The 18,389-nt window shown below is 36.4% G+C and overlaps 1 protein-coding gene across 1 annotated transcript in view; it reads left to right on the plus strand.

Annotated features, from left to right (window-relative positions):
• LOC132354239 (coagulation factor XIII B chain-like) overlaps nt 1–18,389 on the plus strand; it is a 36,334-nt gene that overhangs the window by 10,040 nt on the left and 7,905 nt on the right. The window contains exons 3-10 of the mRNA XM_059905989.1: nt 3,040–3,225; nt 4,348–4,524; nt 4,889–5,065; nt 7,704–7,883; nt 7,976–8,161; nt 9,361–9,543; nt 12,847–13,047; nt 13,777–13,959. Coding sequence (XP_059761972.1) covers nt 3,040–3,225; nt 4,348–4,524; nt 4,889–5,065; nt 7,704–7,883; nt 7,976–8,161; nt 9,361–9,543; nt 12,847–13,047; nt 13,777–13,959 — 1,473 coding nt within the window. The remainder of the gene's footprint in view (nt 1–3,039; nt 3,226–4,347; nt 4,525–4,888; nt 5,066–7,703; nt 7,884–7,975; nt 8,162–9,360; nt 9,544–12,846; nt 13,048–13,776; nt 13,960–18,389) is intronic.

The raw sequence follows: 18,389 nt of genomic DNA on the forward strand, positions 1-18,389 counted from the left end.
TCAATGGAACAGGATAGAAAGCCCAGAGATAAACTCACACACATATGGTCACCTTATCTTTGATAAAGGAGGCAAGAATACACAGTGGAGAAAAGACAGCCTCTTCAATAAGTGGTGCTGGGAAAACTGGACAGCTACATGTAAAAGTATGAAATTAGAACACTCCCTAACAACATACACAAAAATAAACTCAAAATGGATTAAAGACCTAAATGTAAAGCCAGACATTATCAAACTCTTAGAGGAAAATATAGGCAGAACACTCTATGACATAAATCACAGCAAGATCCTTTTTGACCCAGCTCCTAGAGAAAGGGAAATAAAAACAAAAATAAACAAATGGGACCTAATGAAACTTAAAAGCTTTTGCACAGCAAAGGAAACCATAAACAAGACCAAAAGACAACCCTCAAAATGGGAGAAAATATTTGCAAATGAAGCACCTGACAAAGGATTAATCTCCAAAATTTACAAGCAGCTCATGCAGCTCAATATCAAAAAAACAAACAACCCAATCCAAAAATCGACAGAAGACCTAAATAGACATTTCTCCAAAGAAGATATACAGATTGCCAACAGACACATGAAAGAATGCTCAACATCATTAATCATTAGAGAAATGCAAATCAAAACTACAATGAGATATCATCTCACACCGGTCAGAATGGCCATCATCAAAAAATCTAGAAACAATAAATGCTGGAGAGGGTGTGGAGAAAAGGGAACCCTCTTGCACTGTTGGTGGGAATGTAAATTGATACAGCCACTATGGAGAACAGTATGGAGGTTCCTTAAAAAACTAGAAATAGAATTACCATATGACCCAGCAATCCCACTACTTGGCATATACCCTGAGAAAACCATAATTCAAAAAGAGTCATGTACCAAAATGTTCATTGCAGCTCTATTTACAATAGCCAGGACATGGAAGCTATCTAAGTGTCCATCAACAGATGAATGGATAAAGAAGATGTGGCACATATATACAATGGAATATTACTCCGCCATAAAAAGAAACGAAATTGAGTTATTTGTAGTGAGGTGGATGGAGTTAGAGTCTGTCATACAGAGTGAAGTAAGTCAGAAAGAGAAAAACAAATACCGTATGCTAACACATATATATGGAATCTAAGAAAAAAAAAAAAAAGGTCATGAAGAACCTAGGGGTAAGATGGGAATAAAGACACAGACCTACTAGAGAATGGACTTGAGGATATGGGGAGGGGGAAGGGTAAGCTGTGCCAAAGTGAGAGAGTGTCATGGACTACACTACCAAACATAAAATAGATAGCTAGTGGGAAGCAGCCGCATAACACAGGGAGATCAGCTCTGTGCTTTGTGACCACCTAGAGGGGTGGGATAGGGAGGGCGGGAGGGAGGGAGATGCAAGAGGGAAGAGATATGGGGATATATGTATAAGTATAACTGATTCACTTTGTCATAAAGCAGAAACTAACACACCATTGTAAAGCAATTATACTCCAATAAAGATGTTAAAAAAAAAAAAAAGAATGAGGGGCTTTTACAGAGAGTTCTGCAGGAGACAGAAAAATGCTTGACACTGGCCTTAAGAAGTATATGTAGGGTTGTTACTCTAGTATTTTATCATTTGAAAGACTCTCCTTTGTATGACAACTTCTTCTCACATAATATCCATTGAAAAATGTGTTTTTTTGAATTTTGAGTTCAAATTTGTGAAAAGGAAATCTGATCGGCTCATCTCAATATTTCATGTCAGGCTACACTAGAGTCAAACTATCAGCTGTCTTCCATGGAGTCAGGTGACCTCTCTTGATTGACACATTCCCCAAGCTCTGTTTTGCAGAGTAAGGCGCTTTGGTTGAGTCAGTTTCATTTAGAAGAAGTGGGTATGGTGCTTACGGTGGTCGATATGTCCAGTGAATATATCTATTTGGGATAATTATCCACTCCATGACTTGAGGACGGAGCATCAATTTAAGCATTGCACTTTTCGTATTAACATGGACCATAGATTAACTGTAATAAATACATCTCACTCATAACTAGAGCATAAAAGTAAATTCAACATCTTAGATGAGATGATGTGAGAGCAGTGAAGTAGGACCCAGGAAAGGATGATGCAGGCTTAGCATTGCAGTGTCAGCATTGAGACACCCTCTGTGGCCAGACTGCCGCCTGTGAATCCTGCTGCACCACCGAAAAGTGGCTTAAACATTCTGAGCTGGGCTTTCTCACCTATAAAATGCAAATCATACAGCTTCGATGAGATAATCTTTATAAAGGGCTTGCCACACAGCAAGTACAACATATATTTAAACTAATATTAACCTTGGACAAGTCTCTTCACCTTTCTGGATTGGTTTGTTACAAGGGTCTGCTAATGAGGCTTAAAAAATGATTAAACTCCATACAATGCTAAGGTAAATGTACTATCTAACACATCATAGTTCCAAGTATTTAGTAAAAATTAGCTCTCTGAACTCCGAGGTTTTGAGTAGCATGTCTGCGACTCAGTCACAGTTTACATGGACTGACTATGGAGTCTTACTGTGCAGGTAGGCGATCAGAGGCTTAAAAAATAAATGAACACAGTTTTCACATTAAATTGTCTGCATGATTGTTTAAGGATCCATAGAGTAGGTATATGTGCTTTAGTTACATAATGTTAAAAATTAGCAAATGCAGTGGACTCAAAAATATTAGGAAGTAAACCCAAAAGAAATTCTTTCTATTTTCCATTAATGACAATTAGTTTGAGGAAGATCTCTGGATATATTTTCTAAAGTAGATGAGGTAGGGGTGGGAGGACTGTGAGAACCGAAGTTAGTACATCCAAGAATTTTAGTGTCAAATTGAATCAACTTTTAAACAAATTTGATGCAGAGCATGCAGGATAGTTCCAAAATTAAATTAAATCAAGGAATTGTGGAGTGAACATTTTTCTCTCTCCTTAAAATTCCAAGAATAATATTAAACTTTTGCATTGTTAGTTTTACAACTCAGTAAAGAACAAGCTTAATTTCATCAATTTAGAACAGAAATATTTTGTCCCCACAGAAAAATGCCCTAAGCCTGACCTGAGGAACGGTTACATCTTTGACACAAAATTATTTTACAAAATTCAAGAGAACATGCGTTATCGTTGTGCCTCAGGGTACAAAACCACAACAGGGCAGGATGAAGCAGTGGTTCAATGCCTCCCTGATGGATGGTCTTCTCAACCAACCTGTAGGAAGGAACATGGTATGTGTTTAAGAATCATCTCCTAAATCTGAAGATAAGAGCTTGTGAGTTCAATGCTTTCTTATATTGGTAGGCATTCTTGTTTAAATATAATTGTTATTTTATTATGTCTCCCGATGCAGGAAGTTATTCTATTGTTTCTCTCTAATGCTGGGTGTTTCCTTAATCCAAGGATTTCCAACCTCTACCACACACCTACTCCAGCAGTTCCTATTTTTTACTAGTAAACAAAGAATTGGAGTGGAATAAAAGGAAAGACCCTTAATGAAACTTTCTGTCACAACATACATAAATTATTATATCCTTCATTAGAGAAGAGTTTGAAATAATGCACATTATTTTATACCTCAGACCAATATCAGATAAACTTAAAAATAACCCAATCAGGGACTTCCCTGGTGGCGCAGTGGTTGAGAATCCGCCTGCCAATGCAGGGGACGCGGGTTCGAGCCCTGGTCCGGGAAGATCCCACATGCCGTGGAGCAACTAAGCCCGTGCGCCACAGCTACTGAGCCTGCGCTCTAGAGCCTGTGAGCCACAACTACTGAGCCCACATGCCACAGCTACTGAAGCCCACGCTCCTAGAGCCTGTGCTCTGCAGCAAGAGAAGTCACCACGGTGAGAAGCCCGCGCACCACAACGAAGAGCAGCCCCCACTCGCCGCAACTAGAGGAAGCCCACGTGCAGCAGCAAAGACCCAACACAGCCAAAAATAAATAAATAAATAATAAATAAATTTATTTTAAAAATAACCCACTTATTTGAATATATATATGTAGTTAGTGTGGTGTTATCTATTTAAATTATACAAATCCACAGATGGGACATCATCAAAAAATCGCTACTGCACAAGTTTTCTATTGAATTGTGGCCTTTGGCCAAATACAGTAGAGCAGAATTTTAAAGACTGAAGACAGGTAGAGTTAGGATGCAGGGTGCATGAAGAAAGGGAATCCAGAGACAAAGGCAAACTTTGATTATTTTTCAATTTTGCCAAGAGCTGTCTCTGTCATATATTGTTAAGATTCATAGAAAATACTTTTTGAGATTTCCTTTTAATATTCTAGGTTTAGGGATGGAGTTCATAAAACAAATGACTTTAATTTCTTTTTTTTTTTTTAGAGACATGTTTGGCCCCTGAATTACATCACGGAAATTATTCCACAGCACAGAAGATGTTCAAAGTGAAGGACAAAGTACGATATGAGTGTGCCTCTGGGTACCACACATCTTCCGGGAAGAGGACGGAGGAGGTGGAGTGTCACCCGTACGGATGGGCCCTCACCCCACGATGTGCCAGTAGGTTCTCACTTTGAAGACGACTGCTTTCACTTTGAAAACTCCCTCCCAGAAATGGGTACAAGTTGTTATGCGAATTATGTTCCTTTTTTCATATTTTTTTGCTTCTGGTTTTAACGATGTTGACAGTAGGCTTTCATCATTTCAAGCTCTCAAAGAGGGAAAAATCCTTTTAGCTCAGATACTTAAAATAAGCTTAACGATATTCAATAAATATATAAATTGACAAGCTTTTACTAGGAATAACAAAATTTGGCAAAGTTGCTGATTTCTAATTCAGATATGGTAGGTAAGTAGTGGGTGAATTTTGTTCTAGCAGGAAAAATAACACTTCTTTGTTTTTTATTTGTTCTTTCATTTTTAGAATTAATATGTTCTTCTTTAAGATCAATCGAAAATGGTTATTTTCATCCTGTAAAGCAAACCTATGAAGAAGGAGATGTAGTTCAGTTTTTCTGTCATAAAGATTATTATCTAAGTGGATCTGATTTAATTCAGTGCTATAACTTTGGTTGGTACCCAGAATCTCCTGTCTGTGAAGGTAATTTTTTAAATTTCATACTCACACAAATAAAATATCATGTTTGAATCAGCTTTAATTTCTATGAAAAAAAGTCTCTGGTGATATCTAAGTCTTCTCCCGAGTGCTATTTTTTAAAATAAATATTGTCTTTTAAATCAGTGCTATTTTCAACAGTCTTTAATACATTTAATCTGAAGAAATCTTAATTTTTACATTAGTTTGTAGAGTGGACATATCTTTTAAATATATTTTTAAAAATCTATTATAAATTGTAAATCTCTTATTATAATGAATAATTTTTCTTGTTGGGAATTAACTAGATCCAGTTGTCCCAAGGTGGCAGCTTTGTGAAGGTACTTTCTTATTACTTAGCCGCATATTCCCTGATGTGAAAATACAGTCTTCAAAACAGTAGGGTAAAGAGCAGAAAAAGCAGCAGAATGCTACCCAGAGTGAAAATCAAAACTGAGGTCATCTACTAAGAGCCACCGTCAAATGGGGCGTCTATGGTTCCATTTATATCACTGGCTGTGTTCAAGCAGGTGGTATGATTACCTGTTAAGAGACATCAATTCAATAGTCATATAATCACACCTGCAATGCTATATGAAGGAGGTCCTGGTCTAGCAGAGGAAACAGAGACAAGTCATTGATACAATGTGACAACTGGTATAATAAAGTCAGGTGTAAGGTGTTTGAACAAACATTGAAGGTTCTGATCGATATGGTGTGGGACAGTGTTTACAGAGGTGATGGATAATGTCTGAACTGGGCCTTAAAAGATAAATAGGACTTTGAGGATTGGGAAGGATGGGGAGAGGTAAAGGGCTTGATAGCCTCTGTTGTCTCTGTAATGTAGGAAATAGTGTCATTATTAACAGGCAGGAGAAAGACAGGAAAGGAAACCTTGGAAGAGAGTAGTGAAGATTTTAAACAGTTGCTGGGAGGAATGAAAGATGGGTCACCAGGGTTATGCAGTGGGGTTTCCCAGAACTGCCATCATTCTCTAAATGCACTAAACAATGACTTTAATTTTTTTTATTAGAAATATTCTTTTTAAAACTTTCCAGTGGTGCCCAACAGCCTTGCTCTCACAGCAGAGAGGAAGATTGTTAGCAAATTACCTGTAGCGTATTATTTCAAAATGAAATGGCAGACCTACCGACTTATCACCTGTTCGCCCCACTCCCACCAATTTAAGTCAGATGCCAACATTCCTGCTATCGCTGTCTAGCAAACAGTCCTTAGATGTAGGATGGGAAGTATAGTTGTCTGAGTAATGCCTCCCTCCGTCCCAAAAGGAGATATTCATATTCAAGTCCCTGGAACCAGTGAATGTTACCTTATAGGGCAAAAGGGACTTTGCAGATGTGATGAAATTAAGGATCTGGAGAGAGGAATAATATCTGGGATTATCCATGTGGGCCCCAAATGTAATCATAAGCATCATAATTACATAAGAGGGAGGCAGAGGGAGATGTGACTACAGAAGATCAAGTATGAGATGTGACGGTGGAAGCAAAGGTTGGAGTGAAAAAGGAAGGGGTCATAAGCCAAGGAGTGCACGCAGCCCCCGGAAGCTTGCAGAGGCAGAGAAGCTGCTTGTCTCCTAAAGGCTCCAGAAGGAGCACAGCTCTCCTGATACCTTGATTTCAGCCCAGTGAAACCGATTCTGGACGTTGGCTTCCGGAAATGTAAGAGAATAAAGGTGTGCTATTTTAAGCCACTCCATTGTGGTAATTTGTCACGGCAGCCATGGGAAATTAATATAGTCAGTATTTTAGAATAGATAAGAGCAGGAGATTTTAATTCAGATAGACACGGGTTTAGGAACAGATCCACCACTTACTAATAATTTACTTACTTCATAAGCTTTAGTTTCTTTGTCTATAATATGGGAGATGTAATAGTCCCCGCTTAACAAAGTTATTTTAAGATGAAAGGAGATAATGAATGTAACGTGCTGGCTCTTTTAGTTTTCTATTGGCACGAACTTAACAGCCTGAAACCACACAGCTGTGTCTTTCACAGTTTCTGTGGGTCAGGATTCTGGGTGTAGCTGACCTGGCTCTGCGTCCGTGTCTAACAAAGCTGCGGTCAAGGTGTCAGGTGGGACTGCAGTGTCATCTGGGGCTGGACTCGGGAAGAAGCTGCTTTCAAGTTCACTGTGGTTTGTGGCAGCATTTGGAGCTTGGCAGGCTGCTGAGCGGAGGGTTTCAGTCTCCTCCTGGATGCCCTTGCAGGCAGCCCTGTGCCCCCTGCCCTGTGGCCCACCCCATTCGGAAACTCGTCAAGAAGCAGCTTGCTTCTCTTCCAAATCAGCTGGGAAAGAGCTCGGCAAGAACGGCCTTACCGTACTGTGTTGCATCAGTGTGTGTGCGCGATCACACGTCCATCGTTGTGGCTGTGTTTAAACAAGTCACACGCATCCCATCCTCTTGGCTACGTTCATTGCTTAGAAGCAAGTCCCAGTTCCTGTTCTTGGGGAGGGGCGTGACTCAAGGAAGTGAGCGTCAGGATGTGGGGATCCAGGGGGTGACCCCAGTCTGTCTGCCATACTTCTTAGGGTCCTTGGCACAATGAATGTGCTTATGAAATCTTAACTATTATTTTTTTGGCAATTATATGACTAAATATACTGACGTTTTTCCATAAGGAAGAAGAAATCGATGTCCTCCTCCCCCTCTGCCTCTGACCTCCAAAATTCAAACGTACTCAACCACGTATCGTCACGGAGAAACAGTTCGTATAGAATGTGGACTTAACTTTGAGATGCAGGGATCAGAAGAGATACGCTGTGAAAACGGAAAATGGACAGAACCTCCCAAATGCATTGGTTAGCAGCACCTCAAATAAGCTTTCCCTACAATGAAACCTGCGTGCATGTGGAGCTAAATGGTCTCTTCTGTTTAAATTTTCCCTTTTTAGAAGAAAAGCAGAGGATGGTCTGTGAGGACCCACCCTTGGTTGCGAATGCTGCAGCAAACCTATCCTCCAAGGTCTATTATAATGGGGATAAAGTGACATACATGTGTGAAAGAGGGTATCACCTCCGGGGACCAGAAGAAATAACTTGTAAACGTGGAAGATGGACCCTTCCCCCTGAGTGTGTTGGTATGTGTGCTGCGTTTCACATCCAGAGCTAAGCCTAGTGTGTAAAATTTTCCTTTGTTTAATTCACACACTTACAGCAACAGTCCATGGCTTAGAAGAGTTTGAAACACACAGATACAGCACTTACTCTGCTATTTTTCCTGAGCATATGGAGCTCTCTGTAGAATTTAACTGAATATAAAGAATTGGGAAACAAACAAGTTTTTAACATCCTGATGATAGTACTTCTGCATCTGGCCATTCTGAGCCCTCCACCCTCTGAGCCACATACCTGCTCTTTCATCTAACTGAAGGGCACAACCAGGGCACCACTCCTCGGTGCCACCCTTCCTGTCACCCTCCTCATTTCTTGATCAGGTCCTGGAGAGACCTCCACAGACATGTTTACCGAGGATATCTGTTGTGTAAGAGAAAAGCTATTAAAGATGCTAGAGAAATTAGCCGAGTAGGAGAAAGACTCTGAAGACAGAGAGAAAAATGGAAATTTTCATCCATGGGTTGACTGAGATCTGAGATGAAGAGAGATGAGAAGGAAAAAATAAAAATGGAGAGGATTCCCTGGTGGTGCAGTGGTTGAGAATCTGCCTGCCAATGCAGGGGACACGGTTTCGAGCCCTGGTCTGGGAAGATCCCACATGCCGCGGAGCAACTAGGCCCGTGTGCCACAACTACTGAGCCTGCGCATCTGGAGCCTGTGCTCCGCAACAAGAGAGGCCGCGATAGTGAGAGGCCCGCGCACCACGATGAAGAGTGGCCTCCGCTTGCCACAACTAGAGAGGGCCCTCGCACAGAGGCGAAGACCCAACACAGCCATAAATACATAAAAATAAAAAATTTTTTTAAAAATAAAAATGGATAATAACAAAGGACAGTTTTTAAACAGACCATAATCGTTAGGTTAAAGAACACTGTTTATCTTTCTGTACATTTTAAGAATATCTATAGCATGAGTCCTTCAGAAGCAAGAAAAGTGAAAAATCGACTGCATACTTGTCCTTCAGCAAAACATTTGCTGTTTAGTTTGGCTTAGTAAATTTTAACAATACTTAGCTGAATAAAGTTTCTCTGATTCTGGTAATCTGAGAGATCAATTGTCCTAAATTACATAGTGAAATATTAAAGTACTATTGTATGGGCAACTGTATTACATCATTATGTTGTTATGTTTGTATTAATTTTAAAATATCTTCTTTTCTTAGGAAATACTGAGAATTGTAATTCTCCACCTGATGTAATAAATGGAGCTGTTATTGGTGGATTATTAGCAAGCTACCCGACAGGATCCTCAGTGGAATATAGATGCAATGAATATTACTTATTGAGAGGAGCAAAAATATCTCATTGTGAACAAGGAAAATGGTCATCCCCACCTGTTTGCTTAGGTGAGATAGAGAACACATTGAATTAAAAAAATTTTTCCCAGCCTTATTGAGATACAATTGACATATAACCTTGTGTATGTTTAAGGTGTATAATGTGATGATTTGATACACAAATACATTGTGAAATTATTACCACAATAAGGTTAGTTTATTTATCCTTCACCTCACGTAATTTTGGGGGTTGTTGTTACGATGAGAGCATTTAAAATCCACTCTTAGCAACTTTTAAGTGCACAACATTGGGGTGTTTATTTTTTTAATTTTTGAATTTTATCTTATTTATTTTTTAATATTTTTTTTTATATATTGTTTTGTACATTAGGTCCCTGGAACTTACTCTGCTTTTAGCAGGACACATTGAATTTGTTTTACCCTTATGTTTCTGTTCTTACGTGATTTTCATATAATGTTTTATAGCATGGAAAAGAGAATTTTGTATATATCTTTCATTCTTCAAGTGTTTTACTTTATCGTTTCTGTCAGCAGAAAAATATCCCTAGTATCTTAGGGTTTAGGCTATACTAGTTCTTACCCCACTGCATTTTTTTTTTAAATGTGGTAACATAAGAACAACAAAACTTTACCGTTTTAACCATGTTTAAGTGTCCATTTCAGTGGCATTAAACATAATCACATTTGTGTGTCTGATTACATTTGTGTTGTCTTTCTCCTAACTGGAATTTCCCCTGGTTGTTTATATTTCTTGTTGTCTCTCTTATTGTCCTCAGAATGTCATTTGGACAGAAGAATAATCAATCCAATTCTTTCCTTGGTAGAGCATGTCATTTATAGCTTTCTTTGCCACTGCTTCCTCACTTTTGTTTTATCTTGTTGAGCAGATAAAAACGTTTGTAGTTACTCTAAATATATTTTGGATTAAGGCATGGATTAATTAATGTTAATGTTTTCAAGTAGAAAACTGAGGCAGCTATCTAAATAATTACCTAAATTGTAATTACTTTGGGAAAACAATATTCACCTCTCATTTCAAGCCTATAGATTTGCCTCATTTTTTAACTTTGCTAGTCAGAGTTACATTTAAAAGTAACATACCTGTTCACTACAGTTGCAAAGAACTTCTTACATTGTGACTTCTACAAATAGAAAATTGCATGATAAGCTCCCTATAAGTTAAAAAAGACATTTAGTTAAAAATATTAGCCCTTTAAACTACAAAAGCAAATCATTGTTATCTACAAGAAAATTAATAAACATACAGAATAAACTAGAAGAAAACAGAAAATATCAGTAACCTTGCCAGAAACAAATGCTGTCAATGACTTAGATAATGGTCTTTTACACCTTTTTCTACACCAGCTTCCAACATACATATTCACAAAAATGTATGATATCATGAAGAGGCTATGAATCTTGTTTCTTTCACTTAAACTATATTATGAACATGGTTTGATATATCTCTACATTATATTTTAATGGCTGCACAGTATTCCTTAATGCAGATATGCCATAATTTAATTAATTACTTTTTGATGGACATTTAGTGTGTTTTCAACATTTTTATATTCCACACAGTACATCTTGTACTAAATATTTGTACATGTAAATAATCTTTATTTTTTAATAAAATAAAATTAATTCTATTTATTTCGCATGTTTTGTTTTTGTTTTCAGATTATCTGAAGAGGAATTTCTGGATCAAAGAGATCTGGAATTTTAATTAAATTTCTGTTAATTGCCAAACTGCCCTTCATAAAGTTTATTCTGATTTATGATCCCAGCATCAGTGAATTAATGAAGTAGTTTCTTAATCTTTGTGAACTTGAATATCTTAATCTTTACATAGTGTTAATTAGGCAATTAAAATTACTTTAGTTGGATTTATTTGGGTATTAAACAGTTGACATTTTTCAGTTTTCTAATGGCCACAGGTGGTTTTTCAATGAACTGATTGTTCATAGTTTAGCGATTTTTCCATACCCATAAGATCTTTATCTATATAAATTATATTATCCATTTGACAGTCATGTATATTGCAACAATTTTTGTTTTCCTCTTCCTTTTATTTATAGTGTTTTTAATATACATAAATTTAAGTTTTAAGTCAGCTCTTTCAGCCTCTCCTTTGTGGTTTTCTCCTTCAAGTCATTCTTAGTTTGCTGTTCACATTCACATTCAGATATATCTTCACCTGTAGTTTTTCTATTGCTCTCATATTTTCATAAATGATTTTGATGTTAAGCTTTTGGTGATGTGATTGATATTGCATTCATCTCTGAGGATAGAGACTGGACCGAAATTGTAAAGGAAAAGCTAGTAATGGAACAACCCCATAGAGAACAATAAGGTTTAAGGAAACCTATCATTTTCTGTCTGGAACAATTGCCTCATGACATTTCGGCTTGATGCCCACAGCCTAAAACAAATACTGAGTGAAGATCATTTATTGTCATCAGGGCAAGAGGAAAGAGCTTTGTCCATCTTACTTGTCCTGTGGAACTGAAAGTACTCTCACTACGAATGGGAAAGATGGTGTTATAAGGAACAGCATTTCCCATCTGTGAATTATTCCAGTTGTTATGAACTTCTCAGCCTCCCCCCTGCTGGTCTTCCCTGCCCATATCCTACTTCAGCCAGTCTGGTCTCATTACTCCTCCCCAAGTAAGCCAGGTGTGCTCTCACCTCAAGGTAGTTCCCCGTGCCTGGAATGCCCTTCCCTCAAAAAATGACTTGGTTCACTCCTTAACCTCCTTCAAGTCTGTTCAAAGATTACTTATTTAAGCCTGTCCCAACCGCCTTACCTAGAAGCACAATCCCCCTTCCCCCACGCTTCCACTATTAATTTTCCTATCTCACTTATTATATGTAGTTTAAAGATGGCCCCAAATTATAAGATCCATATATTTATTACATTTATTGTTTATTGTGTGTGTGTGTCTCCCAGTTAGAAGGTAATCTCCATGAGGGCAGGGATCTTTGTTTTATTCACCGACAAATATCAAGTGGTAAGTGTCTCACAAATATTACACAGTAAATACATTTTCTATTTGAAGATTTTATTTTATAGGAAGGCAATCAGGATGAACCTAAGTGGTTGTTGTCTTTAAACAATATTTTTAATGTTTCAAATTAAGTGGTTTTAATTTATGGTATATTGAAGATAATACAAAATATATAAATTCATTTGACAGCAATAAAGTGTATCCTTTATTATGTATATATGTGAAGAGCTTTAATAATGATAAATGGTAAATATAAAACACTGCTTTTGATGCCTGTCATAATTTTTTTTGTAAAAATATGAGTGAGATGAGTGAAGAATTGAAAAGACCCTTTGTTTTACAGAGCCGTGTACAGTTAACGTGGATGACATGAGCAGAAATAATCTAGGGATGAAGTGGAATTATGAAGGGAAGATCTTACATGGAGATTTAATAGATTTTGTATGTAAACAGGGGTATGACTTGTCTCCATCAACTGCACTCTCTGAATTATCGGTGCAGTGCAACAGAGGAGAAATGAAATATCCTTCATGTATTAGAAAAGGTAAAACAATAGTGCTTCCTGACAATTTCTTGGGTGACCAATATCACAGGTGATCAATATGAGTTCAAAGGATAAGACCCTAAGCAATCCACCACCCTCACCATCTAATCTATAAAGTTGGGAATGACCTGATCAATTTCCAATCAGCACATACCCTTAAATAGGATCTATGCTGACATCTTCTAATTCTGTAAGTCAGTTTTATAAAGAGAGAAATCATGAGATTTTGTACATATCACCAGACTTTCAGAGGATGGATCACCCTCTTGTGAGCAATCAACAACCCTGTAAAGCATTGCTCTCCTCAGGGTTTGCAGGGAAGCGTTGTCTCAGAAGAGGGCTCAAGGTAGAGTGAGAGATTTTGTGTACTCCTTGGGCATGGGACTGTCACTTTTAATAAGGAGAAACGAAGAGAATGCATACAGAAAGCATGGCCTCAAGACGGATCTTATATGCTTTCACTTTTGGCAAACAGAAAGGGGAAAAGTAAAATCACAATTGTTAATACTTTGCTAGTTTTAAACGTGTATTTAATATTATGAGATTCTAATTGCAATCATAAATTTTATGTATGAAGTTATTGCAGAAACGCTTTTGATATTTAAAAATTACTTGAGAGATGTCTTAAAAATGCTTTTACATGAAATATATTGTTTTATTTCTGTAGCGATTATAAAAACACTGGCTGCCTATTGTAGCAATTCATTGCAGACTTTATGATTTTTGCAGAATCTAAAAGAACGTGTGCATCTCCCCCACTTATTAAAAATGGAGTTATTAAGAGTTCAACAATCAGGACCTATGAAAATGGTTCCTCAGTGGAATACAGATGTTTCGAGCACCATTTCCTACAAGGGTCTAAGGAGTCCTATTGTTTAGAGGGGGTGTGGACTACACCACCATTGTGTTTGGGTAAGTACTGCCACATATGTCTCTATTTCTTAAAATAAAACCATATTTTTCACTTCCTCTTCTCTTTGAGTTGATATAGCACTAATATAAAATTTAATTTTTGCATTTTTGTTATTTTATTAGTGTGCTTGTTGAATTACTGGGTTCTACTCTTTCCTCTAGATCATAAATATCTAGAATCCAGCTCATTCTAACAAGTATTTTTTAAGTACAAACCATACATGAGGTACTGGGTTGTAGGAACTATAGGATGGATAAGCCGTGTGGTGTGGGGAACCAGTCTAACAGTTGTCATTCAGTGTTATTGGTGCTGTGCTAGAAAACACGAGGACAGTGGGAAACAGATATAGGAATGGTCCCCTCAAGCTGAAAGATGATAATGCCTTGTTGATGAGGCATCCTAATAAAAGTAACACTATCTCCCAAGATTCTCAGGAGTCGTAAAATAGCATATTTTTAAATAAAAAGAAAATATTTCTTTGTGTTTATATCTGACTTTCATTTATTTTCTTATCTTATTTCACTGTCTTGGACTTCAGTATAATACTGAGTAGAAGTGGTGGGTATCTGTGTTCCGATCTCATAATTAAATCTTTCAGTAATTCATCTTTAAATATGGTGTTACAAATACATTTTAAAAAATCAAAATAAAGATATAGAAACCACCTATTTCTATTTTGCTAAGAGTTTAAAAAAACCTTCAGTGCGTTTAATTTTAGCAGTATCTGTTGAAACAATCATATGATTATTACATTTATTTTTTTCCCTGGAATTACATTGCTTCTTTTTGAATGTTAAAGCAGGATTGTATTTCTGTAATAAATCCCACATGGTTGTGATGAATTATGCTTTTTATATATTGTTGAATTTTATTTGCTAATATTCTACTTAGGATTTTTGCTACTATTTTCATGAGGGAGATTTGTTTGTTATTTTCCAATTGGGTTTTGTATCAAGTTTCTGCTAACTTCATACAATGGGTTGGGAAGTATTCCCTCTTTATCAATTCTCTAGATTTTTGTCTAAGACTGGTACTATTTCTTCTTTAATAATTGTAAGAAATCATCAGAGATGCCACCTGGGCCTTGAGGTTTTTTTTGAGGGAAGATTTTAATAACAACTTCAATTTGTTTAATAGATATTAGGTTATTATTATCTTCTCTCAGTTTCAGTAGGAAGTGGTTTGTAAGAATGTGTCCATTATATCTAAATTGTCAAGTTTGTTGACATAACGTTCATGACATCCTTTTATACTCTTTTTAATGCCTTTAGTGATGTGTCTATTGTTATACTGCTGTGAAGAAGTATGTCTTTCTGATATATCTTGCTGAGGGTCTGTAAATTTTATTGGTCCTTATAAGCAATCAGTATCTGCATTTTTTGATCCTTTCATCAAATGTTGTTATTTCATTAATTTATATTCTTGTCTTTATTATTTCCTCTCTTCTACTTTCTTGGATTTATTTTATTACACTTTTTCTAGCTTGTTTAGATTTATACTTAGAGTTACTAATTTTCATCCTTTATGTTTTTCCCTAAAAATGAATTTAAGGATATAAATTTCCCACTGAGCACAACTTCAACTTCATCCCACACATTTTTATATTTTTGATTTTTACTATCATTCAGTTAAAAATTTATAATACCCATTTTGGTATCTTCTATGCACTCTGAGTTATGTAGAAGTTTATTTTTTAAATTCTAAACATTGGAGGATTTTCTAGTTTTCTTTTGGTTGTTGATTTCTAGTCTAAATCCATTGAGACATACTTTGAATTATATCTGTTCTTTGAAATTCACCAATACTTAGTCTATTACAAGCATATACTTGTTTCAGGTAAACCTTCTTTTTACTTGAAATAAATTAATTTTGTCCTTGTTGGGTTCACTGTTGTTACATACATGTCAATTGAATTGAATTTTGTTTTTCATGTTACTAAGTTCATTCTTATCTATCCTGATTTGTGTTTGTTTGTTTATTTGTTTATTTTTCTACCAATTACCAAAAGAAGTGTGTTAAATTCTCTCACTTGGTACATTTAAAAATATTTATCATTTTAGTTCTGTCAATTTTTGGTTATGTATTTTGATGCTATTTTATTAGGTGCACACCGATTGAAACATGTTGAATCCTTATAATTTGAGTCTTTCTTTACCTATAGTAATGCTTTGTTTTTGTTTGGTTTTGCCTTAAAATCTACTTTAGCTGTACCAACTGGTGTTTGCCAAGTATTTACAAGGTGTACAATTTTTCATCCTTTAACTTTCAACTTTCTGGGTTCTTACTTTTAATGTGTATGCCTTACAAGCAATATATAGTTAGTGTATGTAAAAATACGCTTATTCAGTCTGACAGTCATTTCCTTTACAATGGATTATTTAGTCCATTTACATATTAATGTGATTACTGATACGTTTGGGTTTATAGCTACTATCTTACTATACTAGATATATATCCTATCTGTTCTATGTTCTGTTTTATCTCTCTCTCTTTTTTTTTTTTTTTATTGCTTTCTCATGGGCAAATCAAATTTTTTGTTATACCATTTTACTCTCTCATAGCTTGTGGATTATATGTTCCTCCAGACTTCCTTTAGCTGTTATCATAGAGATTTCATAATGCAAAATTGCCTTATTACAATTGAGTATAAATTCGTACTTTTACCATTTCTCTAGGACACAGAACGCTTTAACTTTATTTACTCTTCCCACTTTTTGTATTATTATGTCATGCATTTTCATTGTACATATAGTTTAAGTCCCAAAGATATATTAATATTATGTTGTCCAACAATATTCTTTTAGATTCACCCATATATTTATCAGTAATTTGTTCCTCATCTTTTCTTTTTTTTTATTTATTTTTTTATACAGCAGGTTCTTATTAGTCATCCATTTTATACACATCAGTGTATACATGTCAATCCCAATCTCCCAATTCAACACACCACCACCCCCACCCCACCCCCACCACTTTCCCCCCTTGGTTTCCAAACGTTTGTTCTCTACATCTGGGTCTCAATTTCTGCCCTTCAAACCAGTTCATCTGTACCATTTTTCTAGGTTCCACATATATGCATTAATATGCGATATTTGTTTTTCTCTTTCTGACTTATTTCACTCTGTATGACAGTCTCTATATTCATCCACGTCTCTACAAATAACCCAATCTCGTTCCTTTTTATGGCTGAGTAATATTCCATTGTATATATGTACCACAACTTCTTTATCCATTCATCTGTCGATGGGCATTTAGGTTGCTTCCATGACCTGGCTATTGTAAATAGTGCTGCAATGAACATTGGGGTGCATGTGTCTCTTTGAATTATGGTTTTCTCTGGGTATATGCCCAGTAGTGGGATTGCTGGGTCATATGGTAATTCTATTTTTAGTTTTTTAAGGAACCTCCATACTGTTCTCCATAGTGGCTGTATCAATTTACATTCCCACCAACAGTGCAAGAGGGTTCCCTTTTCTCCACACCCTCTCCAGCATTTGTTGTTTGTAGATTTTCTGATGATGCCCATTCTAAATGGTGTGAGGTGATACCTCTTTGTAGTTTTGATTTGCATTTCTCTAATAATTAGTGATGTTGAGCAGCTTTTCATGTGCTTCTCGGTCATCTGTATGTCCTCTTTGGAGAAATGTCTATTTAGGTCTTCTGCCCATTTTTTGATTGGGTTGTTTGTTTTTTTAATATTGACCTGCATGCACTGTTTATATATTTGGGAGATTAATCCTTTGTCCGTTGATTCGTTTGCAAATATTTTTTCCCATTCTGAGGGTTGTCTTTTCGTCTTGTTTGTAGTTTCCTTTGCTTTGCAAAAGCTTTTAAGTTTCATTAGGTCCCATTTGTTTATTTTTGTTTTTATTTCCATTACTCTAGGAGGTGGATCAAAAAAGATCTTGCTGAGATTTATGTCAAAGAGTGTTCTTCCTATGTTTTCCTCTAAGAGTTTTATGGTGTCCAGTCCTACATTTAGGTCTCTAATCCATTTTCAGTTTATTTTTGTGTATGGTGTTAGGGAGTGTTCTAATTTCATTCTTTTACATGTAGCTGTCCAGTTTTCCCAGCACCACTTATTGAAGAGACTGTCTTTTCTCATTGTGTATGCTTGCCTCCTTTCTCATAGATTAGTTGACCATAGGTACGTGGGTTCATCTCTGGGCTTTCTATCCTGTTCCATTGATCTATATTTCTGTTTTTGTGCCAGTACCATATTGTCTTGATTACTGTAGCTTTGTAGTATAGTCTGAGGTCAGGGAGTCTGATTCCTCCAGCTCTGTTTTTTTCCTCAAGACTGCTTTGGCTATTCGGGGTCTTTTGTGTCTCCATACAAATTTTGAGATTTTTTTGTTCTAGTTCTGTAAAAAATGCCATTGGTAATTTGATAGGGATTACATTGAATCTGTACATTGCTTTGGGTAGT

This window comes from Balaenoptera ricei, chromosome 1 (genome assembly GCF_028023285.1).
Source record: "Balaenoptera ricei isolate mBalRic1 chromosome 1, mBalRic1.hap2, whole genome shotgun sequence".
Lineage (NCBI taxonomy): Eukaryota > Metazoa > Chordata > Mammalia > Artiodactyla > Balaenopteridae > Balaenoptera > Balaenoptera ricei.